The 12401-nt window shown below is 65.7% G+C and overlaps 1 protein-coding gene across 5 annotated transcripts in view; it reads right to left on the reverse strand.

Moving 5' to 3' along the window:
• Positions 1-1401: 1401 nt before the first annotated feature.
• The window catches only part of CASZ1 (castor zinc finger 1), a 148018-nt gene continuing 137018 nt past the window's right edge, over positions 1402-12401 (reverse strand). For 4 of the 5 annotated variants that reach the window (XM_045858532.1, XM_045858533.1, XM_045858531.1 and 1 more), the window contains 6 exons: positions 10995-11193; positions 9885-10056; positions 8049-8200; positions 7794-7935; positions 6835-7134; positions 1402-5028 (listed from right to left, as the gene is read on the reverse strand). In XM_045858532.1, the coding sequence (XP_045714488.1) occupies positions 3887-5028; positions 6835-7134; positions 7794-7935; positions 8049-8200; positions 9885-10056; positions 10995-11193 (2107 nt within the window). In that variant the 3' untranslated portion in view covers positions 1402-3886. The remainder of the gene's footprint in view (positions 5029-6834; positions 7135-7793; positions 7936-8048; positions 8201-9884; positions 10057-10994; positions 11194-12401) is intronic. The other variant, XM_045858534.1, reaches the window with a different exon arrangement.

The following is a 12401-nucleotide window of genomic DNA, read 5'->3' on the forward strand; positions in this document are numbered from 1 at the left end:
CGAGGTCCACCGGGGCCCAGAAGACCTGGGGGCAGCTGATGCGAGGGCAGTTTTGGGGGGGGGTCTGTCCTGAGTGCCCACTTCCCCTCCCCTGAGAGGGCCCTAGGAGTGCCTGAGAGGCAGCCGCCCCCGCCCCCCGCCGCTGCAGCGCCCGGGGAGAGCCCTGCGGCCCCACTGCCCACCCAGCCGAGGCCTGGGCTTGGCTCCCCGCCGCCCCTCGGGCCCCCCACGGGAGGGCCGGTTGGCCCACCGGGGCCCAAGAAGCTCCAGTAATGGTTTTAATTTGTTGAACTTGTGTTTTATCCCATAAATTAGTCACTGTTTTATTTAACAGAATCGAGATATCCACAAACAATAGGCGAGTTCCAACTTGAACATTTTAATAAGACAGAAAAAAGTATATATTTTCGCGTCTGTTACAAACATATTTATGTAAATAGCTTGTGGGCCCGGTTCCAGGAGGCGAGGAGGAAGGGAAGGGCCTGTGTGTGCGCGGCTGGGCGAGGACGAGCTTCGTGGCGGGGGGAGACACCAGGCTGGGCGGGCGGGCCTCCCCACCCCCCGGCCCAGCGGCGCGGCCACGGCAGCTCAGGGAGATGCCCCGGAAGGCGGCGGGCCCCCCACACGCCCCCTCCCCGAGGCCCTGGGCCGCCTGGCCGCCTGGAAGGGGGTCCGCTCGGGGCCAGGCTGGCAAGGCGGCGCAGATGACGAGGTGTCCTGAGAAGCAGGTCGCCGTCCAGAAGCGTCAGGGTCCCTGAGGCGTGAGGCTGGCACTCTGGGCAAGGCCCCCCGGGGGTGCCCCCGCCACCCGGGCCTCTGGGGGCGCCCCAGCCGCGGTGCCCCTCTGGCTCTGCCCCCCGAGCGCTCCAGGCAGGAGCCGAGCCAGCATCCGGATTGGATCCGGGTACACGCCGTTCCCGGCCGGGCAGGTCCCTGCAGGAAGGAGGAAGGAGCCAGGGGAGGAGGCATCTGCGTGACCCTGCCAAGCGCCAGCCCAGTCGCCCTGCTGACAGAGGAGGGGGCTGGCGGGGCGCGGGGGAGGGGGCCTGGGGAGCCTTTGCCGGAGACACGAGGCTTCGGTGTCCATCGCCTCTGCGCGCAGGCGGCTCCCAAGTCTCAGGTGGGGCCTTCAGGCAGGTCTGGAGGAGGAGGCCACCCTTTAGCTGTGCATGGCCCAAGCCCCTCACCATCTGCCCCCAGCCAGCTGGGAGAACTTGGCCTCATTCCAGGGGTGAAACCGGCCTTCCCCCTTCTCTGCCGGGGTTGAAGGTCACCGACTGCTCTCCCCCAACACCCCCCCCACCCCAGGCTCTGCGAGGAGGTCAGCCCTCCTGCCCCTGCACAGCTGGTCGCCAACAGCTGCGGGGGGGGCTGAGTTTAAAAATAAAAGGTAACTTGAAAGGGTTTTTTTTTCCAGTTTTTATTGAGTGAAAATGTCAAACCTTGCATCAGTCATGCAAAAAAAAATCAAATAAATAAAACACATATATTAAATTTCTAATAGCACTAAATTCAAGTGGAAAAATATTCAGTTCTTAATAACCAGGTGCCGAGGAGACCAGATTCAAGTAATCAGAGCACACGCTGTTCAGTTCGGTTCTCACGTTCTGCATTTGCGTCTCAAAACCTCTCTATATATCTCTCTCTATCTATATATGTATATACATATAGATATATACACACATGTGCATACATATTATTTTATATTTATATATATACACATACATAGTTATAAAACATTAAAAAGAGCATTGGTGGATCAAGCATTGTTTTCCCCACAGAAAGAAAATAAAACAAAAATTACACATTAAAATTCAAAATGAGCTAGCAATGGCTTGTAGTCCTAGTGTGCAACATGAAGGTACAAAAGGCTAGACTTCGCACTGTCGGCGTCTTCTTTTTTTCTTTCTTTTTTTTTTTGTTTGATTTTGCTACATCGAAAAATGTTTTTGTTTTTTTGTGTTTTTTTTGTTTTTTTTTTTCCTTTACAAAACTCCTTCCACAGACTCATGGGTTCTGTGGCTGGGCACAAAGTCTGGGCGAACGCTCAGCAGCCGCGCGGGGCGCCCACGGAATTCAGGAGGCCCCGGCGGGGGGCTGCTTTAGAAAGGGTGTGTCCTGTCGAACCGGGTACACTCCGCCTGACCCCTCCTCCCTCCCTGCTCCCCCTCCAGTTCCCATGGTCCTGGCTTTCTGGCTGTGGGCAGCCAAGAAGACAAACAAAAAGAAAAAAAAAAAGAAAAGAAAAAAAAAAAGGAAAGAGAAAGGGAAGGGGGAAGGACATCACTGCCCCCTAGTTGGGTAGGGCTCCCCGTGGAGACCTGTAGGGATGTGGCTCTGGGTGACAGGCCCTCCCCCAAGACCGGGCCTTGCTCGCTCCCTGTGGCCGGAGTCTCAGGGTCCAGATGTCCACTTTGAGGACATGTCCCTGAGACCAGCTGGTGGCCTGCAGTGCAGACAAGGTGAACAGGAGAGGCCCTGGGCTGCCCGCCCTGCGTCCCTGTCACCCTCATAGCCACTGGCCAGGTGTGTGTGCCTGTCGGGCGGGCCGCTCTGGGCTTGGTGACCTTATCGTCTCCAGGAGGGGGGAGGTTTTGAAAAGGGAACCAAGTCTAGGTGGGGTGCATCCACAAGGAAGCACCCCAAACAATAAAACACGGGGTGGGGGAGGGGCGGTGGGGCGAACAGCCCTGTAAAGCCACACGCATAACCAATAGAGAAAAACTCAAATGTTAAATTAACTACAAACTTGTATCAACAGTAAAAGTCCTCTTCTCTCGCCTCTACAAAATTCAAGTTAGGAGTTGGAACCCCGCGGCCCCCAGCAGTGCTAGTGCAGACCTCGGACTCGGCCCGGGCGCAGGCGGGCCCCGCCCCCCCCTCCCCTCCCGCCTGCTTCGCTTCCTTTTTGTTCTGTGTAGAGTAATAACCTTGACGGGAAAAATACTGTACAACTTTCTCGCATTTTTTCCACTTTGAGTAGTAAAGCCCCAAACAGTCGCATCTTTCCTGTTCCCACCACATGGGGCGCTGAGACCCGGGTGGGGCCCGCACCCCAGCCCCGGTTTTCCGTTTGTGGGGGGCACACGGACCGGGGCGCCCCATCCGCTCCCCAGCCCTCGGGAGCAGACACCGGGGCAGGCCCTGCAGTGGGGGCAGGGTGACCGCGGGGCGGGGGGGGGGGGGCCCGGCTCTGCTCCTCCCACGAGGTCTCCTCCGCGGTCCCTGTAGTGTCTCCGTGCGGCCGTCTTTAGCCCCGCCCACCCCCACGGCGAGGAGGGCGGGCCTCAGCTGTGTGACCCGGCCCTGCCAGATGCCACAGGTGCCGGCCCGCCTCTGGTGGTTGGGGGTGGGGGTCCCGGGGACCCCCAGCGCCCGTCCCCGTCCTGAGCAATGAGGAATCCCACTGGCGTGGGGGTGGGGCCCGGGGTCCGGCCTCGGGGAGGGTCGCCGGGGGCAGCTGCCGGGGGTCTGCGCCCGCCTCGCCCTCGGGGACCCCCGCTCCCCTCTCCCACCCCGGACAAGAGCACCTTCTATTTCCCTGAAGAAGATCCCCGAGCTGCAGCCGGAAGGTGTGCTTGGCAGCCTGTCCTTCCAGCCGCGGAGCTGCGCGGGCAGCGGGCGCGGGGGCGGCCCCGGAGCACCAGAGGGGGCCCCGCCTCTGCCCTGAGACGGACTCGGGGTCCGGAAGCACCGGCGGGGCGGCGGGGGCCCGAGCCCGGAGCCGGAGCGCCCCACCCCTCACACGGGAACCACAACGAACATCTAGCTCTGTACAGAGGGAAGCTTGACGTATAAATACCATTTCTTACAAAATTAATAACAATAATAATAAACAAAGGGGCGAGCCCTCAGGGCGGGTGGCCGTCCCCGCTCGGCCAGGCGGCTAGGGCGAGGCGGGCGAGGCGGGCGCGGCGGGCTCGGGGGGCGCGGGGGCCGCGGGCGCGCCGAGGGCCGCCCGCTCCGGGCTCCGCGCGCCCGGCCCGGCCTCCGACAGCGACTCCTCCGAGTCGGTGCGCAGGTCCTCGTCGTCCTCCTCTTCCTCATCGTCCTCGTCCTCCTCCTCATCGTCATCGTCGTCCTCGTCGTCGTCCTCGTCGTCCTCCGCCTCCTCCTCGTTCAGCTCCAGCTCCTCCTCCTCGTCCTCCTGCGACGACTCCCCGGCTGCCGGGCTGGGGCCGAGCGCCGCCGGCGCGGACGCGGCGGGACCCTCGCGGGGCGCCGGGCCGTCGGGCGGCGCGGGTTCGCCCGCGTCGCCCAGCCCCAGGCCCAGGCCGGCGGCGGCCGTCTGCAGGAAGAGCAGGGAGCCCCCAGGCTCGGTGCCCAGCGACAGCGAGCTGTCCAGGCCGCCGGCCGGGCCGGGCGCGGGGCCCTCGGAGCCGGGCTCGCCTCGCTCCTGCTTCTCGTGCTTGCGCTTGTGCGAGTCCATCTGGGACATGCCCACGACCGTGTGGCGGCAGCCCGGGTACGTGCAGTGGAAGTGCGAGCACTTGAGCTTGTACTTGCAGTCCGGCACGGCGCAGTCGGCGCTCGAGCTGAACTGGCAGAAGCCGGCCGCGCTGATCACGTCCTGCTTGCCGTGGTGCTTGCGGTGCGCCGTGACCTTGGTGCTGTCGGTGCAGCGGAAGCGGCAGCGCAGGCAGTGGAAGTGCGTGCTCGTGCCCGAGAACGGGCAGTCGGCGAAGTGGCAGCTGAGCGAGGCCTTGAAGCGCTTGAAGTCGTCCAGCACGAGGTTGTCCACGCGGTCGTGGTGCTGCGCGTGCTTGTACATGTGCGTGCGCCCGCAGAACTTGTAGCCGCAGTTCTCGCGCGTGCAGTGGTAGTGCGTGACCTTGAGCGAGAACTGGCAGGCCGCGTCCTTGCAGTCCTCGTAGAGGTCGAAGCGCCGGAAGCCCTCCAGCATCATGCCCTCATCCAGCATCTTGCGTGAGGAGGCCGTCTTGCGCCGCTTCCCGAAAGGGGACATGTCCTCGATGATCCAGAAGCGCTTCTTGGCCCCCGAGGCTGTGGGCATGGAGATGGTGTTCCCTGGGGAGGGGAGGGGAGGGGAGGTCAGCGTCCCTGCGGGCACCACTCCCAGGGTCCCACCCGGGCAGGGCCCCCGAAACCGGCACAGTGGGCAGAGAGCAGCCTTTAGGGGCGACGACTCCTCTCTCCGTGGCTGGGGGGGGGTCTCTCGCATGCCCCCCCCGCCCCCCCCAGAGCAGCCAGAGAGCCCGGGCTTTCCCGGGCATTAGCCATGTCTGCGGGATGACCACGTGGGCGTCTGCCCTGGTGGCGGAGCCGCCAGCTCCGGGGGATGTGGCTGCCGCTTCCTGGCCAGTCTGGTTGGGGAGTGGGGACGTGTCCCGGTGCTGATTGAAGCTGGAGGGGGGATCTCGGTCGGCGGGGTGCAATTACCCAGGTTGGACTGGGGCCAGGACGCCGTCACGAGCCGGCCCTTCATGAGGGGCAGGCTGGCTCCTTCTCCCGCCCGCTAACCCGTTCCCCTGGGGCCGCCTGTCTGCACGGGGGACCAGCCTACTCGCAAACGGGGTGCCGGGCCCTACGGGGCTGTTTGGGGCTGTGACTCCTTGCCCCAAGGAGCACCGACTTCTCCGTGGTGCCGGAAGCTTCTTTAAGGTCTTGTTGGGGTTCTCTACCTGCACTGAGCTGGGAGAGGCAGCTCTGAGGAGCGGCCGGGACGGGGCAGGGGCTCAGGCAGTGGGTGGGGGGCCCATCTGTGCCCACCTTCCGGCCCCAACTGCTCCCCAGGGCCCGGGATGCCCCGTGGCCAGGGCTGACCCCTCAATGGTGGTTGTGCTTCTGCCACGCCCTCCCCGGCTGAGGGGACCCTCAGAGCTGCAGGGGAAGGGGCCCAGACCTGGCACCCCTCCAACTGCCCAGAAACATGGAGAAGCTCTTGGGCCTAGCCCTACTCAGACGGGGGGCCAGCGTCCACGGTAACCCCCTGCTGCCCTATCCATTTGGGGCCTGTCATGCACCATTAGCAGGTGAAGAGAAACCAGGGACTGCAATGGGGGGGGGCGCTCCCCGGCAGGAGGCAAGGGAGGGCCTGCGGCCTGGAGATGCGGGCAGGTGAGGGGTAGCTGCTTTGGGCCTGAGGTCGCAGGGCTCCAGCTGGTTGGTTATGCCAGCAACAGAGCTTTCTGGGGGCTTCGTCCCACACGGGGGACCCCCCCCACCCTGCTCTCTGCCCCACCCCTGGGCCTGGCACTCGGGCAGGCTGCGAGGCAAGAGCGAGTGGAGGGAGAGGCAGAGCCGGGGGACGACCGCACAAGGGGACAGGGTGGGGCAGGTCCCATCCATGGGGAGCAGCAGACACGGGGCGAGCCGGGAGGCACCCCCGCCACGGAGCACGGCGGGGCCGGGCCGAGACCCTGCCTCTTCCTGCTTTGGCCCCAGGGCTGGGGCTTCAGGCCGGTGCCAGGACCCTCTGAACCCCGGCCAGTCCCAGGCACCAGCAACCTCCCCAAGACCACCGCCTGCCTCCCTGGTGCCGGGTCCCAGGCGAACTCCCAAGAGCAGGAGGGGCAGGCTCTGCCTGGCCGCAGGAATCTCGGGGTGCGGCTGTGGGGAGTTTCCGAGACAGGTCAGAGCCCAGGGACCCCTGCCAAGCACTGCTCCGGCCGGCCCGGTGCGGGGCAGCCACGGCGAGGAGCAGCGCCCCGGTGAGAGGCCCAGCTCCCCGGGCCCAGGCGTGCTGCTCTTCGAGGCGCCGAGGGTGGCCCCGTCCTTGGCCCCGCAGGCCCCAGAAGAGGGTCTGGTCCTGGACCCCGGCCTCAGGGGCCGGCTCAGGTGACAGACACTGGCGAGGAGGCACGTGTGCGTTACCTGCGGCGTCCTGAACTAGGGGGACGTCACTTTTTACTGGAGTTGGAGTGGCAGTGACGGGCGGGAAGCTGGGCGGGCTGCTGAGGGGGCGGGCCAGGCCCCGGGCGGCTCCGAGAGCGGCACTGAGCAGAGAGTATGAGAGACAGGGTGGAGAGAAGAGGCAGGGGAGGGCGGGGAGGGGCGCCCGGAGCACGGCCGGGGAGAAGGGCGGGGTCAGGGGGGGCAGTGGAGCCACGCGGGCAGCCTGGTCGCCGGCGGCAGCAGGAGGAGGAAGAGGAGGAGGAGGAGGAGCCGGGCAGCCTGGAGAGGGTGGAAAAAAGCAGAAACAAAACAAAACAAAACAAAGAGGAAACAAACAAAAAAAGAACCAAAATGAGAAACCCGATGGTAGAAGCAAGTATGACATGAAAATACGTGGACAGATGAGGAGCAGAGAGGTGCCACAGAGAAGAGAGGGGAGGAGGTGGCGGAGACAGACGGGAGGGGAGGCGGGGCACGGGGAGGCCGTGGGCTCGGCGAGGGCCTGTGGCAGAGCCCTGCCCGGGTGGGACCCTGCTCTAGGGCCCAGGGACCCTGCTGGGGACGGTGGCGCAAGGACCAGAAGAGGTGCCAGGGCCGGGAGGGGCAGGCGCGTGCCTCGGCCCCTGGGCAGGTGTAGGCCCCGCTCACTGGCTGGGGGCTCTCCCAGAAGCTAGCACCGAGGGCAGAGCGCTGGGGGGAGGTGGGCAGGGTGCAGGTGGTGGCCTCAGTGACCCACGTCCCAGACCAGCTGGCTCTGCCGCACACTGGCCCGACTTTCTCAGAGGCCACTCGACCATGACCCTCCTGTCCCAAAACGGGCTCAGCAGTGCTGGCCTTGGGGGCAAGGGCCTGGCCCTGCCGGGAGCTCCCGGGCCCCCCTGCCCCTTCCTGGCCTGCCCCTCGCCCGGCCCCCCCCCCCCCGCCGGCTGCCCACTCACCTGCCGCGGTGCTCTCGTTGCCCACGGGGGTGCTGGAGCAGCTCCGGTCCATGGTGGACGACTCAGAGGACACGGCGCCCGGGCTGCAGCCGGTGTAGTCCATGTACTCGTCCGTCTCCGTGTCCATCAGGCTCGGGGGGCCCTGAAAGGAGGCGGGGGCCTGAGGAGGCTGGGCTGGCAGCAGGCCGGCGACCTGGGCGGCGCGGCCCGCCCTCGGGAAGCGGGAGTGGGGTCCCGGGTGGGCCGGGCTCTCACCTGGGAGGTGGGCACCCGGTCGAAGTTCTTCCCCAGCATCCGCCGCATGTGCTTCCGGGCGTGGGAGGTCATCTGGTGCTTGAGCAGGAAGGAGAACTGGCAGCCCTCGCGGATGCAGTGGAAGTGGCTGTTCACCTGGTTGTACTTGCAGCCTGCGGACACAGCCCGCTCGGCCGTGAGCCCCCGCTGGCCCGGGCTCCGGACGCCTGCCGCGCGTCGGCCACCGCTCTGGGTGGTGGGGAGTGCGGCTGCGAGGCGGGCGGCTCTGGGGAAAGGGCTCTTCCCCGGGGGTGGCATTCCTACGAGGAGGGGGCGTACCCCAGCCCTCCGGCCTAGCAGAGGGGCGCCTGACGATGACAGGCGGGCCCCCATCCCCTGCCCCAAACACTGAGGGGCCCATGGGATCCACAGCAAGGGACCCTAACGACCTGTGTCCCCTGGGTCAGCCACCTCCCAGCACGCCGCCTGCCTCCTCCTCTCCGCTGGGGGGCCACAGGCCAGCTGGCCACCCCCCGCCCCGCCCTAGCCCCTCCCACCTCCACCAGGGCTTTGCGCCGCGCTGGCTGAGAACGAGCGGCGCAGGCGGGACTGAAGCAGTGCCGGCGAAGGGCAGGTGGAGGCCTGTCTGTCGCCATGGCGCCCGCGCGGGCCAGGTGTCTGGTGTCCTCCCCAGCTCCGTCTGGCCCAGCCAGCACCCAGAACACCCCGAGCGGAGTAAACAACAGCCACTGCAGAGTACCCCGACACCCGTAAACTGAGCCCAGGAATAGCCCAGGCCACCAGGTGTGGGCATCTGTTGCCACGGTTACCAACCTTCTCTCAGGTCGTGAATTCTTTTTCTGAAGGATACTTGAAGGAGAGGTGTGTGCCCTCTCTTTTCTGCCAGTTGGCTTTGGGCATCTCAGCCTCCCCCGGTGGAAGGGCCGGTGGGCAGCGGACTGTGTGCCCCCCTCCCCCCCCGTGCTCCCAAAGACCCTACTGCTGCGACTGCCCGGGCCACTCCGGGGCTGGCCTACAAGGCCAGAGTCTCCGCCCAGTCTGCCCCCTAGGGCAGACCTGTGCCCCATGCTGGCAGGCTCCATGCTGATCGGGAGGCTCCGTCCTGGGTCGGGATGGCACCTCTGCCCTCTGCCCGCCAGTCCTGCAGCCCCTCCCTGCGGGCACCTCCAAGGGCAGGCTCTGGGGGATCTGTGCCCAGGCTCGGTGGGGGGGGGGGGCAGCTTCCCTGCAGGGGGCCCCACTCTCCACAGCAGAGTCAACTGGAGGCACCTGCTGCCCATCCGGGCTGCTGCCAGCCCCACAGCCCCTTCTTCCTGGGTCGCCCCGCGTCAGAGGTGCTCTGGGCTTAGCCCGCCATGAACCTGCTTGTGCCTCCAAGTCCCCGGCACCGAGCACAGGGCTGGCCACAGCGGATACAACAAGAAACCTTAGATTCTGCTGCTACCACCCCCGCGGCCCGAACGCACCAGCGGACACCCCTGGAGCACCTTGGACAAGTCGGGGAAGCCACGGGCGCCGACCCCAGCACAGGGAGCTCGGGAGCTCCTGGCTCTGCCCGGAGCGCTCTCTTGAGGAGAGGAGGAGAGAGAACCAAGTCCGGGCCTTCTCCCCGGGGTGGGTGCCGCGCCCCGAGTCTCACACGAGCTCCCCTTTTCACGGGCTCTTGGGCTGTGACTGTTTTCCCAGCTCGGCAGCGCGGGGCCTGTGACACTTCTTACCCAACGGGGACCCGGTGTGCGGGGGCAGGCGGTGCAGCCACCCAGGCCACCGGGGCCCCAGGGGCCAGAGCCGCAGCCCTGCCGCCGGCCGCACGTCCCTGCCCCCAGCCCCTGGTACCTAGCCGGCCGCACTCCTCGCGCTTGGTGAAGTACTTGAACCCATTGGCCGCCCGCCGCTCGGCCTTCTCGTGCTTCTTTATGTGCCACGGCAGCTTGGTGGTGATGTTGGTCACGAAGTAGCAGCCGGCCCGGAGGCAGTGGTAGTGCCCGCGCATCCGGAACTCGCAGTGCTGTGGGGGCGGGGCGGGGGGAGATGGGGGGTCAGGGCCACAGGCAGATTCCAGGAGCTCCCACCTGGCCCAGGCCTCCAGGCTGTGGCGGGGCCCTGGCGTATGGGTTCTTCCACGCTCAGAACCAGGGAACACACTCAAGTGAAGACCTTTCACACGTTAAAAGGCACTATGTGCCTGGCTGGCATAGCTCAGTGGACTGAGCGCAGGCTTCGAACCAAAGTGTCGCAGGTTCGATTCCCAGCCAGGGTACATGCCTGGGTTGCAGGCCATGACCCCCAGCAACCGCACATTGATGTTTCTCTCTGTCTCTCTTTCTCCCTCCCTTCCCTCTCTAAAAAATAAATACATAAAATCTTTAAAAAAAAAGGCAGTGTGTCCCTTTTGTCACTTGATGACAACATCCCACCTGTGTTACTGCCATCTGCCTCTAAGCCATACCCAGGGCAGACATCACTAATCTATCCTCACTCTTCTCTGTATGCCCAGACCTGGGTCCAGACCCCTCCGCGTGCCCACCACAAAGCGGGCTAGGCCTTTCTGGTGAAGCCGCGCTGCCCTTCCTGTCCAGGGCACAGACACCTCAGTCTCTCTCTGTGTGTGTCCCTTGTGCCTATTTTAAAACCCGGGCCTTCGGGGAAAGGGAGCCTCACGGGTTCCAGGAGGCGGATCGATGATGCCAAGGGCCCAGCGGGGCTGCCCAGCCCGGAGTCACCAGTGAGGGTTCGGGTGGAATGGCAGCCGTCCCCCACTGAGCCCCAACCCCGGAGCCCCGGCCCCGGTTCTCCAGGGGCAGACGGCGCCCCTCCCAGCGTCTGGAGGAGGCCGGCTCAAAGCAAGCGGGTAGGGGAACCCCGTTTCTCCCCTCCCCGCCCCTGCACCCCTGCCCCGCCCCCCCGTGTGCTCGCTGGCTGGCTGGCTCGCTGGGCGCTGCTGACCTGGTTGGGGCAGAGACACTGCAGGGAGTAGTAGGCGAACTGGTCGCGCACGTTCACCAGGTTGTTGTTGGGGTTGATGTGGTCCAGGCAGTGGGACTCGGCCTTGCCCGAGGTCTTGCAGACGTACTTGCAGTTCCCGAAGAGGCAGTGGAAGTGGAACTTGTTGGCGTACTTGCAGTCCGTCGCCAGGCAAGGGTCGCTGCAAGGAAACCACAGCCCAGAAGGTCATTGGCATTCCCGGCACCCTCCCCACCAAAGTCCCCCGCCATTTGCTCCCTGACATTTGCTCGGGTCGGGGCTCTGCCCTCCGAGGCCCTGGCGGTGCAACCGAGTGCCGTGGTCCCGGGGCCGCCCTCCCGCTCAACGGGATGATTCAGCCCGAGGAGACTACAGATCCCAGAGTGCATTCCTGCCTTCTTTTTGGAGCTCAGAGGGTGCACCAGGGACTACAGTGTGCGGGCTGCCCGGAGCATTGCATGCTGGGACCCGTAGTTTCCACGGCCACACCCCAGGATTAGAGATAAGGATGCCTGCAGTCATTTCTGCGTGTGGGAATGAGGGATGCTGCTGCCAGCCCTGGCGGGACGCCAGCGAGGCCCGGCTGCCTGGCGCAGGGGTGGGCCTGGATGTGGCGGACTGATGGGCTGTGGGAGGGCGGGGAGCCCTACCAGGGAGCTGGGCTGCCCCGAGGCCCGGGCCAGTGGGCATGGGTGCCTGGTGTCAAGTCCTGCTGAGGCACACAACTGCCGGGGCTCCCAGGGCCATCTCGGGGGTCGGGGTACCCACCCACTCACAGAACCGCACAACCAGCTGAGTGGTGGGGCTGGTGGGGCAGGAGGAGGGCTGGGCCCAGCCCCTGCCCCAGAGCCCGGCCCCCGGGGCTGCAGACGGGCGCGCAGGGCAGGGCACTCCCGCCGCCTGTCCCGGCTGCACACGGCTGCCCCCGCACGGGGCCCCGTGGTGGGGGCTCTGACGGGGCCTGGCAAACTGAGAGGACGGCCACCCCGGGGGGCGGGGGGTAGGGAAGGGCGGTCGGGGGAGGGGTGGAGGAATGCGGGCCCGCCCCAGGTGCTCAGACAGGGAGGACAGCTGCCACTCAGGCGGTGTGAGTTCACATCCAATTTATTACTTTTATTGAGACCAGGAAGCCGCACACAGAATGATACAGAGTCACCGTTCTTGCCGCCGCAGGTAGCCGCCACCGCCACCGAGTGTGGAAGGTCCCTTCCGCCCCTGCGCGCTCAGGCCCCTGTGCAGGTGGCCGTGGGCCTGGAGGGGGGCACCCCCTCCCCCCAATGCCTGCCTGGGCTTGCCCTGCAGAGACTCGGCCACGCGCATGAGCCCCGGAGGAGACCGGCACGGTGCCCTGGGGGGAACGCAGCCTTCCTCGCAGGCCTTCGGGCAAGG

Source organism: Phyllostomus hastatus, unplaced genomic scaffold (assembly GCF_019186645.2).
Source record: "Phyllostomus hastatus isolate PE091 unplaced genomic scaffold, TTU_PhHast_1.1 phas_scaffold_182, whole genome shotgun sequence".
Lineage (NCBI taxonomy): Eukaryota > Metazoa > Chordata > Mammalia > Chiroptera > Phyllostomidae > Phyllostomus > Phyllostomus hastatus.